The following is a 25,525-nucleotide window of genomic DNA, read 5'->3' on the forward strand; positions in this document are numbered from 1 at the left end:
AGATAGATAGATTTGGAATAGAAGGAAAAACAATTATGTAAAAGAATTAACACCCTCCCAATGGAGGAATACCTAATTATGAAAGATATGCAATTAAAAAAACCCACTTAATGTAGGAAGCCCTCTATTACATGAGATAAATGATATTCATAGTGCAATACGAACAAACCACACTTAATGGAGGAAATCCCCTATTTCACAAAATTAAATGCAAGTAGATAATAGCTGCACTAAAATTCAACAAATTAAATTATCAATACAAGAAATAAGCACAAAGAAGTTATGCAACATGGACCTCTCTCTTGAGACAACAGCTTGTGAACATAGATGAGGAGACTAAGCTGCTGCAAGTTTGTGTGTAGATTTTGACAAAGGTTCACTATAAAACCAAAGAAAGAGCCAAGAGTGAGAAGTTCCATCCAAAGTGAATGGAACGGGGTTTTGTTGCTTTGAAAGGGTTGGAGTAGTCATTTTGAACGTGTCCAAGCTAAGGGCCACACATCAAAAGTGGCTTGATATGGAATATACGCTTTTTTGATTTAGAATCTTTTTGGGACATTTGTGTGCTTACGTGTTGGTGTCTAACCAAAATGACTTCAAGTTTAAGCCAGCGGTAGTGAATCCTTCACCTTTTGGATCCATGATATTATAAAATCTCGGTCATGAACTTTGTCGTGAATGCATCAAGCCTAATGCTCAAGTGTCATAAATGCATGAGGTGCAATTTGCAACACTACAAGAGCATACATGGCATTTTTGGGAACTGTAAGGGTTCATGGAAATGTCAAAAATTCCATGGTGTCAAGAAATCCCTTACAAAAGAAAATCCCCAACAAAAGAAAACACCATTGACTTAAAAGCTCTCCCATGGAACATTAATGATTTCAAAACTTCTTCACTTGGAAAATGACTTAACAGCCTAGGCTAGCAAGACCTTAAAGGTGAAAACTCTCTTAAAACCACCAAGGAAGAAATACCATGAGGGCAAGGAATGCTTGACAAAAGAAAACACCATTGACAACCTTTTCCATGGAACATTAATGATTTCAAAACTTCACTTGGAAAATGACATAATAGACTAGGCTGGCAAGATCTTAAGGTTAAAAAGACCCTAAAGGTCAAAAAGACCACTTTGACCCACTTCATAATGTAATCAATAGGATGTCTTTAGAAGGTGGGCAATTTCTTTGGAAGTGAAATGTATGCGATAGTAAAATACCATTTAATAGTCTTATTCTAAGGGAAAACTTCATTTCATGGGCCATTCTGGTAAAGGAATAGGAATGTGCAAAAACAAACATGGGTAGGGAATGTCTAATGCACAAATAGAAGTATATATAAAAGAACAAGAGGCTGATATATTGCTTAGAAGATCAAAACAAACTTCTTATCAACCTCCACCAAGAAAGAAAAAAATGCAATTACCTACTTAACCAATTGTATCTTCCAAACATCCTTTCTTGCATGTACCTCTTATCGGAAGTGGAAGAGGAAGAAGTAGAAATTACCACCCGCAAAATGAGGCAAGAGAGCTCGCTGATCAAGCCATTACAGGTTGCCTTTATGCCAACAGTCTTCCTTTCAACTTTGTACGACCACCATATTGGAAGGAGATGGTGGTAGTCATCTATAAAGCACTAGCTGATTACACAAGTTCTAGGTATGAAAAGGCATGTACCACCCTATTTTCAAAAAGAGGGGACTTTTGTAGAGAGATCTCTTCAACCAATTATAAGTTCGTGGAAAACTTCAGGTTTTACTATGTTTTTGATGGATGGAAAGATACAAAACCATCCATTGATTAATGTGATTGCAGTGTCCCCCAAAGGATAGGGCCAAACTTTATTGAAGAAGGGGAGGAGATCCATATTTTTGCGAAAAACCACAAAAATGTAACAATCAATATTCAAATCTTTTTCCAAATTGTAAACTATAATTATTGAATTTAATTTACTTATTTAATATTAATAAATTTTATAACATGTTCAATTATCAATATTCAAATTAACTTACTATATAATGTTCAAAATATTGTTATTAACTTACTAAGGTTGTTGAGACCCAATTTGCATCTCATACTATTGGTATGAGACCACTTGTCAAGGTGAGAGGCATTGATCCAAATGGTTATTTCCAACTAATGTGGTCTATGGAAAGCTTCACATTGAGGAAGAGCCCAAAAGGTCAAGGCATTGGTCTTGGATGAGAGTTGATGGGCTCATGTGCAAATTGTATTGGATTTCACCAAGCCTATCATGACTACGCTCCACTTTGCTGATATTGATAAACCTTGTTTAGGGGGAGCCTATGATGGTTGGACCCAATGGTAGAGAAGGTAAAGTTTTCTATACAAAAACATGACAATGACACCATAGATTGTGAAGCCTTGTGTAATAAGGTGAAAACAATCATTCATTGTTGTTAGGAAAAGATGATCACCCCATTGCACCTCCTTGCATTTACCAGATAGAGTAGCACCATATGCGGATGAACAAGTTGCTAATGGGTGCTACAATTTTTTTCAAAAACTCTTCCAAGATGATGAAATGCACAAAAAAGTTGGGACAGAATTTGGCTTATTTGCCTCGAGAGAAAAACTTAGTTCAATTGCAAATGAAGGACTAAAACAACATGGGAGCTATCATATGATGGTACCTCTATAGTCAATCATTTAAGCATCTCCAACATCTTGCAATCAAGGTCCTCTCACAAGTAAGTTTGTTTGTTTATTGTTTACCACTTGTATTCTACAATCTATTGCTTAAAATTCTTTGATTTGCTTTTTATTTTTATGTTAAATTTTATGAACACTGCTCAGCTTGCAAGTTCTTCTGCTGTTGAACAAAATTAGTGAAGCATAACCAGTTGGGCTCAAAAAAGTTGAAGACTAGGTTTACATTCATACCAACTTGTGTCTTTTGTCACGTAAGGAGGATCACTACAAGGGGCAGCCAAGCTTTGGGATGTAGCCCCTAAGTGTGCCAACTTGGACTGCAATCATAGATGATGATGATAACATCACGACAGATGGTGCATCTAGTGAAAGTGGAACTGCTTTGGGATCAAATGATCTCGAACTTGCAACGATTGGAGATGACGAGGCTTTTTATGAGAATCCTTATGAATCAGATTAGTGAATCTTGAATCTTGATTGATGAACATTGAATCGTGAACTAAATTCTGATCTTGTAATTTTAATGATTTTATTATTTTCATTGGAATCGTGAACATAGACATATATGATATGACATGTTAGTTATTTCAATTAAAGTATTTGTGAACTATCAATTGCCATTTAAAATTATCTTGATCAATGATGAATTATCATACTATCAAATGATTTAATTTTGTATATTTCTTGCGTCTATTTGCATATACATATAACATAAATATTTATTTCTCAATGTATATATATACATCCAATTGTATCCAAAACCCCCAAAAACATTGTGTATACACACACCCTATTCTCACACCCACATCCGTATTTGCACCCAAATCGGTAACTTAGATTACAACAATAGAAAATGCATCTGAAGGTTTCAAAAAACTACCAATTGGCTATGGCCTACATAGTGTACACATAGAAGGTTGGGGGGCAGCAGTATATTGGGTAGGATTAAACTAGACTAAATTAACTCAAGCCATCCTTGACATTTTTCCTGGTACCAAAACAAAATGGGTGAGCACAAATTGTGTATATAGATACATAGTTTTGAGTAAGAAACAAATTTAAATTTCAGGTTACTTACAGCATTATAGACAACCACATCAGGTTCCAGGCGAGGATCCCAATGTAGAAATTTCACATTCTTCATCAGCTGTGCAGGACCTGTACGTAAACAATCAATGACATTCAAAAGCTCTTTGAGATAACCAACTTGCCCAAGAGCGGTTGCAATACAACGATATGCTGGCATGTCAGGGTAAGATGAAATATGTTCCTGCAAAAAACCACATCCACACAGAAAGCATGAACCTTCCGACTCAAAAAGACATAAAGAGTGCTTGTATGCACATAAGTAAAATGAGGAATGTATATATTACACGCATTGCATGGAAGACATTCAAAGCTTCTACTGGTCTCCTTGCCTTTCCAAGCACAGCGAGCAGGGTCGTATATGCATACCTGCAAAAGCCACAAGTTCTAGTTTTATAGAGAAACCCTTCACATGATGTTTCCTGTCTTGGTAAAAAGAAGCTATAACCTTTTACATCCTATAATGCTCATGTAGAAATAAAAGACATTAACTATTTGCCAAATGGGCATGTGTCGAACTCTGTAAACTGAAATTGATCAAACTCCAGTTGAAGGTTTGAAGACCCTGGTAGATCTAATATCCACTATTTTATAGGCATGCATCTATGCTCTGTCCCCAATCTAGCTCATCAATCAGTCAATCATCCATGTGTAAATTAGGCTATAAATAACACCACTCATAAGTATCGTGTAAATAACATCAACACACATTTTTGAGATATATAGCATCTGCACTTAATAGTATCTGCATATTTGAAAGAAATACTATGTTGCACGGACAGTGATAGCAATAAATACATTGTTTGTCAACACTCTCGCAGTTACATAAATAGGTAACACATATGTTAGATTCTAAAATTCATAAAAAGCAACAAAAGTTATACCTTTCTTTTAATCAAAACCACCATCCCAAAATGTGTTGTCCATAATAGCCTTGAATTAGTTGAAACATCATACACACTTACTGAAGAGAATAAAAGGACATTCATGCTTTAAGAAGAGATACGGGCATGGGCATTAGGTATTACCAAATAAGAATTTCCAGACAGGATGTGCCTAATATAACTTCAAGCATTAGTGAAGTTCACTATGAGTTTTGTTAATATGGAAGAACAAATTTCCTCGATAATATACCAGAATCATATATAATATCATTGAACAATTTAGATATTTATGGCATTTTTTATTACTAAAATGGTTTACTTTTAGCAAAAAAAAGAAAAGAGGCCAGAAATGTTCTTAGATTGCTCGAAAATGAAATTTATTTGCAAGGTTGTTACCGTGTCCCCTTCTTGAGCATGATCAGTTGGTGAACAATTAGCCTTCTTTCTGAGTTTCCTGTAAGCTGATTGGCAAGAAAAGGGGAGCTCCAAAGTTCTTTGAGGGCACAAGTTCAATTTAGGATGGTTGTTGTTGATGGCGACGAGCTGAATTGTTGATGTTGATCATCATGTCATGTCCCCTTTCTAGAGTGAACATCAGAGATGATAGAATTAGCCTATCAAGAAGTCTCGTAGACTGTTAGTGGTGTTTAGAGACTCAGTCAGCGTATACAATGTTCATCTCTAGAGTTTCAGACAGTAGGAGGTCAGTTGAGAGCAGTTCCTTAATTGTAGGAGTTTCCTACATTTTAAGAGGTGGAGATGGGTTATAGTCTTGAGTCTCTACGAGATCATTCTATAGTTTTAGTTTCGGGAGATTCGGAGATGTTCCTACTTTTTAGGAGCATCCCTAATTTTGAGGGATGACACTGTCAATTATTTCAGATTATTTGGCATCAATCATAGGAGGTGACGAGTTCAGTTTCACCTTGTAGAGGTGTTTTCGCTATCAGTTCGCTATTTGAGAAATATTTTAATATATTTAAATATTCTCCTAAGTTAGCATTTTAATAATTTAAATAAGGCTAAGTTAAAGCCATTTTGGAGTAATAAGGGGTTTTTTGGCCTCATCTGTGTGAATATACCTTGGTGTAATAGCTCATTGGAAAGGTCTTGAACTTTTCTAAATATTTCTCTTTTGACTCAGAGCATTTCAATGAATGGATTTCTTTCTATTGGGAAAAAGGTCAGGATACTTGACCACTTTAAAAATGAGAAATATATTATTTTATAACCCAATGCCACATGGGGGACACTTTTAGGGTTCGAGCTAAGTTTGGTGGGTTATAAGGAGGTAAAGATAAAGTTCGAAGGCATTATTGATATATTACATCTTTGATTTGTGTTTTGGGCTCTGATTGAGCTTTTAGCATTTAGGACGCCAAACCCACTTGCTTTGCCTATTTGGGATGTAGCCCCCAAGATAGTGGTCTAGATTGTTGTAGTCAGAAGCATCTTGGAGATTGTGCATTGTTTCTTCTAGGGAATGCAGTACTGAGTCAAAATTTTAGCTAGGGTTTGGGTATTTTACCCACATGTGGGCACTTTGCAATTGTATGGCCGCGCTTGGAAGCCATCTACTTTTCCACGTACAGCATTTGAGAGCTGGATTTTGGCCGTATCTTCCTTCTAGGCTTATATTTTACCTTCACGCCTTCAGGTTGGCTTTATTCTTGGTTGTAATCATTTGGATATTATTGTAAATCTTCATCTAGTTACATATTAAGCGTATATTCAAAAAAAATTGCTTAAAGCAACTTTGCTTTAAATGTATTTGGAATACATTCTCAGAACTGGTTCATGTTATTGTACTTCTGTTATTACTTATTGAAAAATCATCAAAAATATGAAACAAACAAAACCTTCTGCAACTTTTGTCTAGCTTTGCAAGAAAATTTTAATAAACAGGGAAAACAAATTTAGAAATATAAAATTATAGCAGATCAGTGGAAGAGATCCATCAGGGATCTTTCAGTGATATTAGAGCCTAGAACCTGCTAGCCTGTTTCAAAAGAAATCAGTTCAATTACAGGCCAATACCATGGCTAGAAATAAAAATGGGTGCTCTAAGGTTTCATCTTCGTTAACAAGCACAAGTAAGATGCCTCTTCCCAAGACATTCAATGTTGCAGTTATGAGCAGCTACCATCAGTATTGTTCTCTTCCTAAGGAGATACGCAATCTCCTTTCCTTTATAGAATTTATGGGTGTACCTGAAGTAGATGATAACTGGGTATCTACAAGCTCCTTTCAGCAGCAAAAAGAGAGAGAAATATTAAATGATAATAAATAAGCCACTGGTTACAAACTAGAAGAGATTACAATCAGAGGACAAACTATTAGAGATGTTGGAAATGTGACACCAATGTGTGAGGCCTATTCTAAAATTTGTAACAGCAGTTCAAATCATGAGGCAACATTTATTTCAAATGGAGGTAATGATGTTGATGATGGTATTCAACTTAAAAATGGGATGACAAGTTTAGTATGCAGGTAGTCTGATTTTGAATCTCATAGAAGCCAAGTTGAAGACTTCTTTGAGCCACTTCTATCTAAGAATGTGAAGAATCAAGATGGGGTGTTATTTGATGATTGGAATGGAAGCATGGATGAGGCTTCCACAGCTCTGATTTGGGGCAGCAATAGCTTACACCCTCCTCCTTGTAATATGGTAACTCTTTCACTTGGGAATAGTCATGGAGGCCCATATGCAAGTGGTGGCCATGAGGCTTTCTATTATAATACACTTAAAGGGGTCAAAAATATAATTAGAACACATCATAATAATTCTGAAGTTCATAACAGCAGTGACACAACTTTGTTACCTCAAGATATGGCATCCTTTGGTCAAGAAGAGAACAATGATTTGTATTCTATATTTGAGGGTACACATGGTGCAAGCATGGGACGTGATGATGGGAATGGTACAAGTCATCATAAGCCTGATTTTGTGTACATTGGGGTGGATGATATAAAACATTGTCAAAGGTTGAATAAATATTGGTTAGATAGAGCTATGCAAGCAAAGATTGTAATAACCCCAATCGGTTATAACTTCTTCAAACACCAAAAATCTTTATACTTCAGTTGTTTGACATTTCGTCAAACACTTTGCAAGCAAGCTCTGGTACCACTGTAATAACCCTCCTCAAAATCTGCCCTCAAAAAAAATGCTGATGAAAGCCCGAGGAATTTCATCAAACAATTCACATGCAAGGGATGTATGACTGATATAGTATTTCAGCTAGCTTCAAATGACTTTTTCTTCAATTTGCATCAATGAGAATCATGTGCTAGAAGACTACAATGGACTACACAATGACCTAACATGAGTGTGCTACTAATTTTGACAATATTCAGTGCATATATATGATCTAAGCATGAGAAATGAACACCTAGAGCCAACTAGCATTTTTACAAACAGTTGGTATGCAAACTAACTAGCTGATAAATAATGATATTAAATTGCTTAAATGACACCAGCAACTATTATCTTCTTAATTGCAATGAAAATTACAATGCTCATGAAATATGGCCAAGACTTTAACATTTACATGGATTACAAAATGATAATGCTAGTATAATGCACACTTACAGCTGAAAGCTTATAACACCCTAAAAAACAATACTAACAAAAGAACCTGGTTGTAGATGGCTGTAATAATTTCTTTCTATGCTGCCCCTTCTGCTTTGCTTTTTTCGAACTGCTTTTTCGGCCTGCTTTTTCGTACCCGCTTTTTCAGCCTGCTTTTTCGGTTCCGCTTTTTTCGGACAGCTTTTTCGTACCCACTTTTTTCAGCCTGCTTTTTCAGTTCCGCTTTTCCGGACTGCTACTATGTTGAATCTCAAGACCATATCTTTCAATGGCATCAAGATTTCCAGCTTGAAGGGATTTCGTCCTCCAAACTATTGAGACATAATCTCCAGAAAATTTCTCAATTTCTTTGATATTTCCAAGCCTGCCTAAAAGAAGCTCTTCCATTTCTTTTATAGTGTTCTCACAAGGGTTCCATCCTTCGTTTTCTCAATGTGGGATAAAACATCACTCCCTTTTATGTAACTTATGTTTCCAATGTGTTATAAAATAAAGAGGACTCTTTTAATTTAAATATTTCCCACAAACTATAGTCTATGCATTAATAAAGTTAAATATTTAAATTTAACTTTATAAAATAGCTTTATCAATGCATAACAAATCTTATCAATGATAAACAATTCTTTTTGCCGATTTTAAACAATTACCATCGACATACCGCTGCCACTAGATGTCCGACCATATCCAAGATGACTTACTATAAATAGTAAGTATGCCCAAAGTTGCCTCAAAACCCCTCAGAAAGACTTGCAACTGAAACTATCTAGGCCAAATGGCCTCTAAGTCCCTTTAATGTCCTGGTTAGCCTACGGGACCCTAGGGAAATAGGCTAACGACAACATCATGCTATGAATGCTAAAAAGGGGACATTACAAAGATACTTGCTGCCCAAGCAAGACAACGTCTCCAAAGAGTCAAAGAATGCCATAATCAGATAGATGATGCAAAGAAACAACGGGAATCATCCATTAGAACTTTATTTCTTCCAACGGAAGAAAAGGCCAGCGTTGATTTGGATAGAACAAGTAATACAGAGGGACAGGATTATTGTGGTGAGTTTGCACAAGAGAGTAATCCAGACATGGGTATTTTAGAGGCCTTGGGTGATGAGACTTCATGTCATGATGAGTCTGATTTCTTAGACCATATCCTAGAAATCAGAGTAGTGTACACTCATAGTCACACTGAATCCCAAGATTGTGATTCGGTTGTATGTGCAAACACATGGAAAGCTGATGAGAGTGAGAATAGTGTGGTGACAGCAGTTTCATCATTGACAGAGGAGGTGGTCTTAGAGGTACAAAGTTGCAGTACTATAAAGGAGGAAACATGCATTAGTGAATGCATACTAGATACTCCTTACAGCGATGTACATGACTACAACGCAGTATTCTACCATAGCACAAATTCAGAGGTAGTACAAATACTTGAGAACTATCATTTTCAGACTCCTCATCGCTTGATTAGACAACTCAAGGTTGATGACAGGAGGGTAGACATACTGGTTGAGCACTTTGATGTCACTTGACAAATGTTATCTACACTCAGTTGGAGTGCTCTTATGACGAATGAGCAGAATAGTGGAGGATTTTCCATGGCAGATTTCCATGCTCTTCATAAGGCTATGGGGATATTGAAGCAGGTCTTATACTATCTGTGTTGCGATAGTGCTCTCCCATCTTCAGAGAATAGAGTTATTGACTGTAGGCGCCTGACTCAACAGTTTGGGAGGATTGGTTGGTGGGACTAGCAAACGATCCAGCATTATGTCAAGCAGTTTCCGACATGGGCTATCACATCTATATCACAGAGAGTTCATCCGGGATCATGGTTACAGGATGATGTGGGTATTAGCAAACATGATGCTTTGGATGATTATTACTTTCGTGGTGGTATCACAGTGGTTGCAGAGAGATATGGCATGCTAGAGGTTTCCAGTTATCCCTGTTTATACCTGATGGATGGGTGTTGGTTCAAATGGTGTTGGAATCCGAGTGTTGTTTTGTTTGACACCTTGTCTCACAGGGATTCCAGTATGTTACCACCTTGGTTGTGGGAACACTCTCATCTAATGTGGAATCCTGGTATTATCCTATGCAATGCACTTGATTGGGCGATCCTTGATGTGTTGCTTCATTTCACACACCCAGGAGTGTATATCAGAGTGGCGCAACAGGAGTTTGTTCATTGCTTGTGGACAAGCAACCTCCAGGAAGGGAGGATTGTCATGTCCCCTCTCTAGAGTAGACATCAAAGACGATAGAATTAGCCTATCAGGGAGTCTGGTAGGCTGGCAATGATGTTTAGAGACTCAGTCAAGGTATACAATGTTCGGATCTGGAGTTTCAGATAGTAGGAGGGCAATTGAGAGTAGTTCCTTAATTGTAGGAGTTTCCTACATTTAAGGAGGTGGAGATGGGTTATAGTCTTGAGTCTCTATGAGATCATTCTATGGTTTCAATTTCAGGAGATTCGGAGATGTTCCTATTTTTTAGGAGTATTCCTAATATTGAGGAATGACACTGTCAGTTATTTCAGATTATCCGACATCAGTCACAGGAGGTGACGAGTTCAGTTTCACCTTGTAGAGGTGTTTTGGCTATCATTTCGCTATTTGGAAAATATTTTAATATATTTTAATATTCTCCTAAGTTAGCATTTTAATAATTTAAATAAAGTTAAGTTATAGCCATTTTGGAGTTATAAAGGGTTTTTTGGCCTCATCTGGGTGAATATCCCTTGGTGTAATAGCTCGTTGGAAAGGTCTTGAACTTTTCTAAATATTTCTCTTTTGACTCAGAGCATTTCAATGAATGGATTTCTTTCTATTGGGAAAAAGGTCAGGATACTTGACCACTTTAAAAATGAGAAATATATTATTTTATAACCCAATGCCACATGGGGGACACTTTTTAGGGTTCGAGCTAAGTTTGGTGGGTTATAAGGAGGTAAAGATAAAGTTCGAAGGCATTATTGATATATTACATCTTGGATTTGTGTTTTGGGCTCTAATTGAGCTTTCAGCTTTGGGACGCCAAACCCACTTGCTTTGCCTATTTGGGACATAGCCCCCAAAACAGTGGTCTAGATTGTTGTAGTCAGAAGCATCATGGAGATTGTGCATTGTTTCTTCTGGGGAGCACAGTACTGAGTCAGAGTTTTAGCTGGGGTTTAGGTATTTTACCCACGTGTGGGCACTTTGCAGCTATACGGCCGCGCCTAGCAGCCATCTACTTTTCCACGTACAGCATTTAAGAGCAATAGCGGCCGTAGCTTCCTTCTGGGCTTATATTTCACCTTCCCGCCTTCAAGTTGGCTTTATTCTTGGTTGTAATCATTTGGATATTATTGTAAATCTTCATTTGGTTACATATTAGGCATATATTCAAAAAAAATCTGCTTGAAGCGACTTTGCTTTAAATGTATTTGGAATACATTCTCAGAACTGGTTCATGTTATTGTACTTCTGTTATTACTTATTGAAAAATCATCAAAAATATAAAAGAATCAAAACCTTCTGCAACTTTTGTCTAGCTTTGCAAGAAAATTTTAATAAATAGGGAAAACAAATTTAAAAATATAAAATTACAACAAATCAGCAGAAGAGATTCATCAAGGATGTTTCACATCATGACACTCTCTGACCAAATTGGCACTCACCAAACTTCTTGGAAAAAGCAGGCTCTTTTGAGCAAATCAGTTTACTGTCTTTGAACATCATCCCACGTATTCAGTATCATGTTGGTATAATCAAATTTGATTTCTATGCCACTTCAATGATTTTCACAACTTGGGTAAATTAATATAGTTGTTCACTGAAGTTGTCTAATGTTAAAATATTTAATTGAATTTTTTTATGAAGGGGATAAAATGGTTTCAAGTTCAAGGCTTGGGATATGGGGGACCTTTTTGCTCATCTGAATACTACTCATTTTTCTTAAAGATCATTTTGGAGAATTATAGAACTATTATTTTTAAGTTATGACTATTTCCCTCTAGAAAGCTATAAAAAGATGTGGTCTCATTTGTGAAGTTAAACTGGAAAATATTATTTTCTTTTGCCATTGGAGAGAACCTGAGTTCTTCCAAAGTTTTTTTAAAGTGAAAACCCTCTTGTAAATGCTGGTTTCAAGGACAAAAGCCCCCCTAGTTGGCTATGGTTTCATACACAGATTGTCATTATGCTACATATTGAAGATTTAGAAGTGGGTTGCAGTGATGGACATGTTTGATGTCCTTTGAAGTTGCAAATCATGATTTTGTTTGTGATGATGATGAAGTTGAGGACGATCTTGTATTGTTCCTGTCCCCTACAATTTTTCCTAGTAACCTCTTTTACCGACTCAGCTTGCAAAATCTCCATAATGCAATTGTTGCAGAGGGTCGTATGGACTGCTAGGTGGCAGTACAGACGGATTAGTAAAGGTAATGGGTTGTACAGTGTCAATGGCCTATCCGTACGATGTTAGGAAGTTGGTCGTACGGGTGGTGTGTTTGGTCGTACGGCATCAAGGGAGGGCCATACGGTGGTAGGAACGGTCGTACGGTGGTGAAGACCAAGTTGGTCGTACAGCAAGTTGTACGCTGATTAAATGGAGGGAGCAAGGAAGGTACGGGAGGGGAATAGAAGATGTGAATGAGGTCATACGGTGGCAAAAACACAAGCCATACACTATAGTGTTGAATAATATGGATGGACGGATGGATGAAGGCCATATGGTCAAGGACTAAGCAGTACGAAGATCACAGGGGGCCACACGGTTAGGTATCTGAGCCCAATACGGAATACAATCTTGTTCATACACAAAACATAATAGATCCTAATAAAATCCACACAATAATAGAGATTTGGATGCGAATAATAAATGCCGAAAGATGAAGCTCCAATTGCCAGATCCAAGCAAAGTATTACAAGCAACAGAATAGGGTGAGGGTTGAATCCCACCAAAACCGGATAAACCAAATAGGGAAGGTCTTTCACTTCCGAAATGGCGAACAATAGAATCCCAACAGGAATTCGCAATTTACAAAAATAATCCAAATAAAAATGCATACCTAAAGACTACTTACAAGCTGTGCTTAAATACCCGTCAGGAAACTTTCCGAAGGTGTACAAAGGTAGCTGACAGTGACACAAACTACGGAAGCAAAAATAAAAATGGGTCCGAGATATATTAAATCAATCGGTCCATTAACAATAGTTTATTTATTTTATAATGGGAACATTACAGATCTAAAGGGTTATACAAGGCTGGTCGTTGTCATACCATTCCTCATGCCAGGTCATTCAAACTTGGGATGCAGGTATGGTGGTGTTTTGATGTAATTTTCTTTGTTGTTTGTTAATATTATCCCTTCATTGTAGCCCAAACAGTATAAGGCAGAATGCACATTTATGAGGCCATACCACATGTTGATTTATGCCTGCAAGGGGGCATTTGAACTCATGATATGAAGCACTTGGGTTTTCAAGCATTTTTCTTCTTGAAAAGTGGTGCTAGACCCATGGTGAATGTTTGCACATGTTTGGGATTGCACTTTTGATGATACTGTGCTCAAGAAGGGGTTGTACATTTTCTTGACCTTACTGCCCCTGCTATTTCAATATTATGACAGGCCTGTTTATGTCTGAAAATGATTTCAAGATTGACATGTCTTCCTTACAGTAAATTTCAGTGAGAGTTGAAGCTGCTTTGAAGTAGTATTTCAACCTATACTCATGTTGAGTGTGTTGGATGAGAGCTGGTGACATCTCTCGGCTGTTTGATCGCTGTCCAAACCTCAGTGTGTCCCAGTTGATGTCAGACCTGTCATTACCGTCTATTTGAGGTATATTTCTTGCTGCATTCATGGTTTCATTGATTATCCAACATTTTTTGTTATTCAGTCCTCTTATATGGTGTTTATAATGCCTTGTATCTAATCATGAAATACTTTGAATGGTTATTCAGCAGAGGATTTATCATTTCTATGCCTTATATGTTGTAAACATTGGATGGTGGTATTGCTAGTGAGCATACTATTTGTTTATTATTGTTAATACTTACCCCACTGAACAGGTGTTTATTTTGTTATAAGCTTTCCCACTGAATAAGTGGAAGTGCCATCTTGCTTGCCCATGCATAAGGGTAAGTGTGTAAAAGTGCCCTCTTGCTTCCCACTAAATAAGTGGAGGTTTTGTATTCACTAACAACCGAATAAGCTGTATTGGCTGTTTTGCCATGTAGTTCATTTCCTTTCAGTTTAATACTTGGATACATCAGTTCTTGTGGGTGTTGAGCAACAAAATATATTTACAAACAGGAGATAAAGATCTGAATCAAGTCAAAATGGGAGTAAAACATAAAATTACTATATAAGAAAGATTACAGCAGAGTAACATTGGCTATTTACAGCAGTTTTGTTGATAAGAATAAATAATGTTTTGTTTAACAAATGGCAATGTAATGGATTGTTGTTCATAGGTAGTTGTTAGTTGTCAGCGGTTTGCGTTCTTGACCAGCCTCAGAGTGCTATATATTTCTGGCTTGTAATGAAAACCGGAAATCTATGATTGTACACATCACATGTTGGTAATAAAGTTATATCTTTCTACAATATTGATGTGTTGTTTATAAAATATGGTATTGAATATGTTCATTCTTATATTTCTGTTTGCTCTGTTAGCGAAAGCATTTTCCATAGGCAGTAAACATTTTGGCAACATTCCCTATTTGAACTTGGAGATCTGACCCAATGGTGCCATGCAAAATGGCAGAGTAATGGGCTGACTATTTCAACAGCAAGTGCTAGTAATGTAAAGTGACAAGGAAGTAACACCAGATGATCTGTTGAAGCAAGACTTCATATGTTTGTGGGAAGTTTTGATCAATCGATACATGTGGAGGGAACCTCAAGAGTGAGGGTCCCTAAAGGCACCATACACAATGAAATCATAGTGAACCAAGCAGTCTCCGATCTTCTTTGGAGTATTCCAAGGTTGTTGGCATGGAGTATTATTGTACTGCAAGACCAACATAAGGAAAGGCACTGAGAGCAACGTCAGCAACATATACTGCAACAATATCAAGAAAAGGAGGAAGAAGAGTTGGATACCAATTGATGCCATACCCTGGGCAATTAATGCCCCTAAAACCAAATAAGGACTGATATACCAAACATGCTCAAGAGGAGCGAGGAGCAGTGAGGAGATCTCTTTGTTTGAGAGAAAAATTAGAGGAGACAATCATTATGAGAAATCAGTGAAAGTTCAGATAGTTCATCAAGTACGAGCCATAGTGTGTGCCAAAGTCGTAGTCAGGAGAGGGCAAGACCACAAACATAGAGAGTTGGAAGAGGTCACCAAAAACCTGCCACTCCCAAACACCGAAGTAAGTAAAGATCTCGCTAACCAAGTAACCAAGGGGCACATTTTGCCTATAGTGGGGATTTCAAATCTACAAAGAATAGCTGTACCACCAACTTATCTACACGATACATGACAAAGGGGAAGAACAAAACTTGTAGACCAAGGTTGCTAATATATTTGAAACTAATTTGCAGTGAATCAAGAATTTTCAACTTAGAGACAAACTAGGAATAGCGGGCCTAAGTCAAACACTCTAGGGAGGAGAGAGAACATAAACAAAGAAGGTGATCAAGGTATAGAAGACGCAAGTTGAAGAGTAGCAGGATCGTACATGGACGAAAGAGCGAGAGAAGCACCAAAATACAATTGACAAGCACTATTAGATGGTCGTATACACAAGGTACCTACCGAACAAGAACAATGGTGAAAACCCTAGTGAGGACAATACTCCCCAAATTTTGAGGGGAGAGATTGGATGATCCCATATGCCATTGCAAAACTTACGTAACCATAAGGGAAGCAAGTGAACAAGATAATCAAGATAACTAGTTGAATATGATCCGTGGCACAGTATAGGGAATTTCCATTGAGTGACATAGAACCCTATTGAACAGAAGCAAGGGGACACGAGATAACCTTAAAAAACCATTTCAAGAAGAGTGTAAATTGTTGAGAAACGACAATGATATTGTCACAGAAATTCACAACATAAAGTAAGGGAAGAGTGAGAACATACAAGCTTTCAATCAATAGCACGAGGAATTGTTGGGAAGTTTGGAGAATCAACCACCCTGTGGATTGATGAAGAGAGGGGTTAATCCCCTCATTGCAGAAAAATATGAAAGCGCCCTTGTCCTTATAAGTCGATCCTATAATCAAGCGATGAACATCGAGAGTGAGAGCATAGCAGCACAGGGAAAAAAGAAGGTTAATGATGACAATAGTATAGATAAGAGAAGCAATGGAGAATTCATGATTATGTCAGCCCTATAAAGGGACATGTTGTGGATGGTGGAGCTAAAGGCAGAAAAGGAAAGTACAAAGGAGAATAAAGAGTTATGGTTCACTAACTGCAAGGTATGACACACAGGCCACGTGCCCAAAAAGAATCATTTTGCAACATCTGTCAAGTACTAGGACATTCCATCAAGAGATGCACATAAAATGTGAAGTCGAGGAGCACACAAGTGCTCTTTGCCTAGGTAGAATAGGCTACCTACCAAACCACACTACCAAAACCACCTACGAGGTCCTACACCTCGTCAGATGGGTACTGTAACAACCACGGAAAACAACAAAAATAGCAACAACAGTATGCCTAAAAGAAAGACCCCATATGACGCAAAGGGTAGACCCATGATTCAGTGTCGAAGGTGCAATGAGTGGGGTCACTTGGAATAAGACAGTCATAGTGGACAAAAAGATGGGAGTTTGTTGTACAACTGGTGTGGTCTCCGGAACCATTAAGACACCAACTGCCCAAACAAAAGGGAGTAAACATGTTGGAGAGGATCTAAATAAGTATTAGCAATCATTAGATACCAAACTAAGAAGGCAATATATCTTGACTCTCATTTAGAGAAGGAAAGACTTTGAGAAATGAAGTCTAACTTTAAGTACACGATGTCGGAGGAGAAAAGGGCCTTGAACGATGTCACTACTACTCCACTATGGTCAAAGTAAAAGAAAACTATCATGAGACAAGTGTTGCAAGTCACCATACTCATACAAGTATTTGGTCCTTCTCCATGCCACAACTGAAGATGGCCATTACCAACAACATAGTAGGTGAAGGCACAATCAACTAGGGCATGGTAAGATGATATAGATATCAACTAGTAGCCTAGCCACTGATCAAACATTGCTACAGTGGCCAGTGGAAGGAAGCTGGTCGTTATCAAAACCCTATATTGACATATAATTATATATATTTATCAAATCACTATTATAAATAAATAATTATTAAGATATAAGGAGTATATTATAATATAATAATATATATTATATAGCTCAAATATAATAATAAGACATATAAATGTTAAGTCATGATAACAATTATGGACACTATTTATCCATATGAATTATATAACCATGTTTCCCACCCATACCTGAAATATATTCATTTAGATAAGGCTAAAAAGTTGTGGCCAGATTAAGAATATATGGAAATGAAAGCTCAACAAATCAATGAGTGAAAATAAAGGCTGCTATTTCATAAATGAATAGGTCCACACCAAAAACATCAATCATTAAGCAGTAATTATTAATAAGTCAACCATCTGGATATTGCTGAAATTATTTCCTTACACCATCAATCAACCTCATCAATTCAGAAGATATATATCAAAACACTTCCAGACTATACGTAACATTAATACAATATGGTGAGAATTGAAGTATTATAAGATTAGATTATACAGATTTTGTCAAGCAAGCTATATAATAAGAGGAGCTGTACAACATCATATATGGTTGATTATATTGGCGACTCAAGACTGAGTATGTATCAACCTCATCAATTCAGAGGATATATATCAAAACACTTCCAGACTATACATAACATTAATACAATGTGGTGGGAATTGAAGTATTATAAGATTAGATTATACAGATATTGTCAAGCAAGCTATATAATAAGAGGAGCTGTACAACATCATCTATGGTTGATTACATTGGCGACTCAAGACTGACTATGTGGTGATATTTTTACAAACTGTCTGACAGATAAGCAATTCTATCCAAAGAATTATAAAGCAATGATGGCTTTGGACGGAAATTTCCAACAAGTTGACATGAACTGCCAAACAACATTATCGTGCATAGTGGAAGCAATATGGAGCCAATGAATATTATCAAGTATGTCAGTAGTTCAAGTACCTATGGTAGTTGTATTATTAAATTAATAAAGATTGTCATAATGATCATAGAATGATAGTTATCTTATGGGGGTTTGAAATATGCTAGCACCGCAGAAGGATATAAAAGGCAACAATATGTTAATAGTGTAATGTTGAATATAGTCAAACTGATAATACTATTTGGTTTTGATAAAAGAAAATGTGATAATCAGGATTTAAAATGAATCGATTAACAACCCAATTAGAAGTAAGTGATTAGAATATATAATAAATCAATTAGTTGGTAAATGACGTGGTACATTTCATTATGAAGAGATATAATTATTAAACGACACTAGGTATGTCTTTCCCAATGCATCCTCTCATAATTAGCATAAGATATAAGGAGACAAATACCATCCCCATTTGGTGGGGGGAAGAAAATAACATCAATCAGAATATATGTAACTAGGAGAAATACAAACGGCAGGCAGGATATCAAAAGGTGGGAACTTCAAATAAAATTGGCATAAGGAAACTCTACGCTACTGGCAGATTGCAATACTATCTCCTCTGACAGAAGCAGACGGAACAGATCAAGAGACGCACTAACTCCTAACTGAAGGCAGAAATAATCAGTCATACAGTTGCAGACTCTACCATCGAGCAAGAAGCACACAATCAGATCACCCCGGATCGAGGGTCACAGAGTTAATATCCTCATAGTAGTAAAGAGTCAATAAACTTAGACAAAAGGGAAACAGGAGTGACATGGAGCACATACACCACAACCACGAATAGAAGAGGATTAGAAAATTCAATAACATTGAGGATATTCAGTGAAAGGCAGGCATATACGGTCTAGTCAGCATCGCACAACTACCGCTGAGGGAGTATAGAAGCATCAACAACATGGATGACAAGATAAAAAGACAAGAAATAATTACCATAAACTAGAAGCAAAACACTCAGCATAGAATAAGTACCCAAACAAGGATCGTGGATATATTCAGCCACCAACAAATCCAGATCAAACGAAAGAGACAAACAATAATAAGAAGGTAGTAGAGATAAGCCGCAGTAACATACAACGATAAAAGTCAGTAAGGAAGAAGACAATGATAAGAATGGAAATAGCACGCAATGATAGTGTACAGCTTTTATTGCAGAACTATATTGCAGACTACTAATAGAGAGAAGTTGAGAATAAACTAATTGAGGATGGAACTGTAGATTAAAGACAACTAGAGGTTTATATTATTTCATATTTGAACATCATAAATTATTGTGAATTATATAATAGAGAAATTATCAATCAAAGATTGATAATCATACATGAGATGAGAACTTAATAGTTCTAATAGAGAACGAATAAGAATTTGGTAGAGGACATTCATTAGAATGTAGAGCTTCTCTTAAAGAGAACTCAGAGACTAGAGGGCATTCTTAATTGAATGTCAAGATTCCAGAGAGATATTTGTAGAGTATCTCTTAAAGACAATATATATATATATATATATATATAGTAGTGGTCAATCATATGCATATGTCAGAGATAAGAAACTTGATTAGAGGTGGGATCTCTACCAAGTAGTGTTATAATCATAGATCCCAAAGGCCTTAGGAAGGGCGCTCTTCATATAATGATTGCCTAACCGAGAATTAATTCTCTTAGAGGGTTAGGTGATTTGGGAAGAGTCTCTTTCGAAGGTTTAGGAAAGATTAGTGAGGGGTAGTAATTATATTGATATTTAATTAGCTTAATATTTCTAATATGTTTTTGGATTTCAATATATTTTTCATAATGTACAAACGATTTGTTGCAGGTTCCAGCATTTATTTCCTTAAACCAAAAGTGGGGACATTACAGTCATCATCAAGATGAAGATAATCGGACATAAGTTGACAAACACCATCATCAATGGAAGCTTTTGCATAAATGAGCTACTGAATGAGATCTAGAAGGGGCTTGGTAGGTGTTGACCAACACCACATCAAACAACTTGGGACACTCTAGGCACCAACCTTCCATATGGTAGGTGTTGACCAACACCACATCAAACAACTTGGGACACTCGTGGCACAAGTCAACATTAGGACTCAATATTTCTTTTGTGACTTTGCCATCATCCTATTGGAAACCACGATGTATGACACTCCTTGAAAGGGGCTTGTTTATCAAAGAAAAGGCGAACCACAATTCAAAGAAGAGACTCTCCATCAAAAGTGACACGAAGAAGTGTATCATCAACTAGTGCAGCCAGATGATGAGCCAAAAGTCAGCATTAGACTCAAAGTTTGAGGATGGAGAGTTTGGGATAGAGGAAGTACAATGGAACCCAAAGATGAAAGGGTTTTGAAACATGGAGTCTGCTCGAAAAATGAGACAAGCTCTCTCAACAAGTTGTGCCATTGGCAAATGGAGGACTATGAAGTCTTCCACCCTAAGTGCAACATGTTGTAGATTGGGGAGATTGAAGAAACTTGTACAAAGAGTGGCAATAGTGGAGGATGCATTGGCCCATCCATTATAGAGGAAGAGTGTCATCAAGTACAAGGAACCGAGCATAAAGAAGGTGAACTTGGGGGAAGAGGAGAACCTGAAGGTGATCTTGGTGGGAGATGACTGGAACCTTTTACTCAAGGCAACAAAATTTATATATTATTCAAGTACAAAGATACCTTCACCTAGACATACCAAATCCTAAAAGGCATACCTCTGAACTGTGTGTACACATGATCCCTCTTGTACTAGGTGCACAAATCATACAAACGTGGTCATACCAAATGAACGAGAACTACATTTCCATGTTGCACAAGGAGATAGAGCAAATGTTGGAAGCAAGCATAATCTTCAAAGTGGAGGCAAGTGAGTAGATCTCACCGATTGTCATCTCATTGAAAAAGAAGGCAAATCTAATTGAGATTTATGTGGACTTCAAGTGCCTCAATGTCTTCATGAGACCCCTTCTCAATCCCATTCACTGAAAACATAGTGGAGGACCTCGTAGGCCATGAGGTGTCCTCATTCATGGACGATTCTCCAAATACAACCAGATCAACATTGCACAGAAAGACAAATTGAAGACCATGTTCATGGTGAAGAATGGAGTGTATGCATACAATTGAATATCATTTGGTCTATGCAATGCCCCAAGCACCTTCTCGAAGATAACATTGCACATCTTTGACAAGATTTCAGTGGGAAACTTCAAAGCTTTTCAAGACAACTGGTCTATCTATAATAGACACAAGATCCACCTCACTGTACAGAGGGAATGTATGGAGATATGTTAAAAGGCAAGGTTGGCTCTCAACCTGAAGAAATGTAGGTTCATGGTACTACAAGGAAAACTACTTGGTCATATAGTCTCTAAGGAGGGACTGGAGATGGACCCTAACAAGGTAGGCATCATTATTAAGATGGAGAGTGCAAAGGATGTGACAGGAGTGAAATCCTTCTGCAAACACAGGGGCTATTGCTAGAAGTTCATCAAGAGCTTCTATAATATCCCCGAATGGGTGCTAGATAAAAATAATAATAAAGTTTACAAACTAGGGTACAGACTGATAAGATAATAAAACCTCTGCAACTAGCACATAAATATGAAAATTTGTTTGCATATAAATATCTTCATAAAAAAACCAAAAATCTGGTCAAATTTCAAATCAGATTTTGCAGCTCAAAAAAAAAAATCAGAACCATGAATTGGACATTTCCATCAAAAAACGTGTAGATAGCATACTAAAATATTCTAGATTTGGCTCATAATATTTTCTAGCCCTAGTCGATCTTCCAATAGTGGTGATCGGCTCCCAAATCGACCAATATCAAGTCTGAAATTGATGCTCTTTAATAGCTGTCCACAAAATACTCAGAAACTGATGATTTGTGGTAGTGAATGTTCCCAGATCTGAGTCTCCAACACTAATATTGTCCTTTTGGCCACTAAACCTAATGAATACATGCAGCTCAGAATTAGCAATGTGCTAGGGTTTCACAAACTGAAGTTCTTCCCCCAAAACACACACTTCTGACTAGGGAAGGCCCGTATGTCTCACTGAAATCAGGGACACTCAAGAATTAGAATCCTCAACCGTTAAATAGAGGCCTAGTTCCAATTTCCTCACCTGGAGACACAATGTCAAAATTCAATGTGTTTGCTGCTAGCCTGCTGCAATATGCATGTAAACAAAATTAGAAGTAAAAAATAGTAGATACTAGTAGACTAGTAGTAGAGAGTAGAGACCAAACAAATTTAAACAAAACGAGAAGTAAAAATACTAAAAAATACAAATGTAAAAGTTTAAAACATAGTACAAAACAAGTTAAACAACACAAAGAAATGGAACTTGTAGCTTACCTCTTCAAATTTGCACAAACAATGCAAATGCAAGTTTGTAAAAACCTCCTCCAAATGCTCCCTTAAGCTCCTTTCAATGCTTTAATGCAAGCTACAAAGATGCACAAACCATTAGCAATCAATACGGGAGAGCCAACCGGTTTGCTGATTTCTCTCTCAAAACCCCAATATTCTTCTCTAACTCTTTCCTCTCTCTTGTGAGCACAAGCAAATGGTGGAATGACCTTTTTAGGTCAATAACATGTTATAAGAACCAAAAAAGTCAACATAAAACAAAGCATTTTTTATTTTTTTGCCTTTTTCCTTCTTAGCCGCTGGCGAGAGTCCTGGCATCGGGACTCGATGAGTCTCTGCCAGGACTCGGCCGAGTCCGAGTCCAAAGGTAGATTGCCTCGGAAATCAGGACACTACCTTGGACTCGCAGAGTCCTGGTCTGACTCAGCGAGTCCCATAACAATGGGTTAAACCTAAAATAAGTCATCTTAGGATTTTTGGGTGCCTAGTATATAATTCAAACCAAGTTGCAGCAGCAATAAGAAAAAATCTTCATCACATAACACGAGCCCTTGGGGTGATTTATAGCATCTTCTAAGAAGATGAATCAATCTTCGCTCTTGATACCCCACCTCTTAATCCAACGCTCCAAAATAAATACCTAAAGAATGTGCCAATGAAATTCTTTGAAGTTGGACCCCCACCTTGGCTTTTTCTCACATTCTTTTAATAAGTCACTTAAGTACATGAAGGAGAGGGTAACTTAAGTCTCTTGGCTAGGCATCACTTAAAGTTACCTAAAAAGATGTGCCTAAGTTCATTTAAGTTGCATCAAGAGACATGTACATACTCAACTTTTTATTTCTTACTCAATCATGCTCTATGACCTCTTCCTCTTAAGCAATCCAAGAAAAGGACATCCAATTGCTGCAAATTGTCTTTCTTTCAGCTGGAACATTCCAGCTTCGCATAGATTTCATATCTATTAAAACAATTGACAAGGGTGAACCGTTCATGAGGATCGATGCAAGGGAGGCATCCTGGAAACTTAAGTCCAGGTTCGTAAGTGCACCTATCCTGGCCTACCCTGAAAGATCCCAAACCAGTCTCAAGGCAAATAACTGTCTTGTTTGAAGAATTTATCTTTGACCAGTGTTTAAACCCTTGTCCGAATAAGTGCCAAATTCTGATTTTTTTGTTGTTTTTCTCTAATATTCACCTTTCTTTTTTTGGTCTTTGGAAATACAAATAATTGAATAGAAAACAGTAAACAAATTCCAGCTAAAACAATAAGAAAAATGCTAAGAGTTTAATATTACTTTAACTCTGAAACAGTACATACCCGTACAGGCAAACAATCTAATTTTTCTTCAATTCAACAATGGATCCTTGCATTAGTTTGATGCCTTCAACAATTTGAATTAACGCCAACTTGAGGAAGATTAACAGCCGTAAACAAAATGATACAATTTGCTGTCTATAACCTCTTCTCAGCAATACTTCAACAATGACATCAGCTACAAGATTAATGACGCCTTTGTTGTCAAGTTTTAGTTCTTCCCTTGTCAGTTCAAGGATTTGGTATTTAAATAAGTCTCTATACAAGGGTGATGTCCAAGTATCCTTTAGGTTACCTACTTCTCATCCTTCCCGAGTACCTCACTTTCTATATTTTCCGGGTCTCCTAGCCTTGCCTTTATCCATCGTTCTATGTGGGTTTTCAGTTTTTCCGATGCGCAAGAGGTCTAGGTCATTTAGGTATGCTTGGGATGTGTTTGGGTGTCCTCCCGATAAGAAGTAGGTTATCCGTGTTTTACCATCTACTATCTTGCCCTAGCATCCTGTTTCCTACGGATTCCGAGCAGTCGAACTAGTTTTCCTCCTTGACAAACTTAATCAAGTGTGTATCTGAAGAATGAATCCATGGCAGTGATTAACAAGTTGTTTATATGATTATGTCAGAAGCTACGAATCGAAACCAGGAAGAAGCCCATTCATGTTGCAGAGATAAAATCTACTTTCACGACGATGAGTGGGTCTATGGGTTTTCCACTACGCATTAACAGAAGCGAAGGCATTTTGTTCTACTTCTGAAGGCACAACGACTCATGACAAATCCAAGTCCTTACATACAAGCAATATGAGCAGTGAGTTAAATGAACCATTTTGAGTTCTTAATCAGTGAGGCTACTTGAGGTATAGCTTTGCACCCATCAGATCGAGATTAAAAGGGAAAGTGCTATTGAGTTTCCTTCATTCCGGAAAATGTTGTTGGGAGAGGGATTTTCCCTCCCTAGGTAACGAAAAAAGGCCACTTCTCTGAAAACTTTGGAAATGGAAACACAAGCAACTTTAAAGTGTTAATATTCTTCAGAGATGCTTAAAAGATACTTCTGGAAAGGTTAATGGTGAATATTTTTTGACCCCCACATAATGGAAAGCAAGTGTTAAATGCTTAAGGCAGAAAGTGCAAAAATGAAGTACACAAGCTATCAAAGGATCACTCCCCATGCTGCAATTCTGAATAGAAGGAAAGTAGTCTCACGAAAAGCTAAGTTTCCCTCCCTCCCCTGCATAAGTTAAGTTATCAAGTATATCTGCATTCTGGATTCTGAAGCGAAACAAGACACTTCCCACGAAACTAAAGTACTTGTTTTGATAAGTGATTTTTAGTAATATGAATTTTAAGTGAACACCTTGTGTTCAAACGTGAAGAAGACAAGGTAGTTCTAGTCGAGCTATGTCA

General features: G+C 37.2%; 1 protein-coding gene across 1 annotated transcript in view; it reads right to left on the reverse strand.

The window, feature by feature from the left end:
- Positions 1 to 25,525, reverse strand: part of LOC149575494 (uncharacterized) — a 233,461-nt gene that overhangs the window by 153,224 nt on the left and 54,712 nt on the right. Inside the window, exons 3-4 of the mRNA XM_089815232.1 lie at positions 4,048 to 4,129; positions 3,753 to 3,944 (exon numbers count right to left, since the gene is read on the reverse strand). Coding sequence (XP_089671358.1) covers positions 3,753 to 3,944; positions 4,048 to 4,129 — 274 coding nt within the window. The remainder of the gene's footprint in view (positions 1 to 3,752; positions 3,945 to 4,047; positions 4,130 to 25,525) is intronic.

Source organism: Cupressus sempervirens, chromosome 2 (assembly GCF_028749045.1).
Source record: "Cupressus sempervirens isolate cs-2001-9-10 chromosome 2, ASM2874904v1, whole genome shotgun sequence".
Classification (NCBI taxonomy): Eukaryota; Viridiplantae; Streptophyta; class Pinopsida; order Cupressales; family Cupressaceae; genus Cupressus; species Cupressus sempervirens.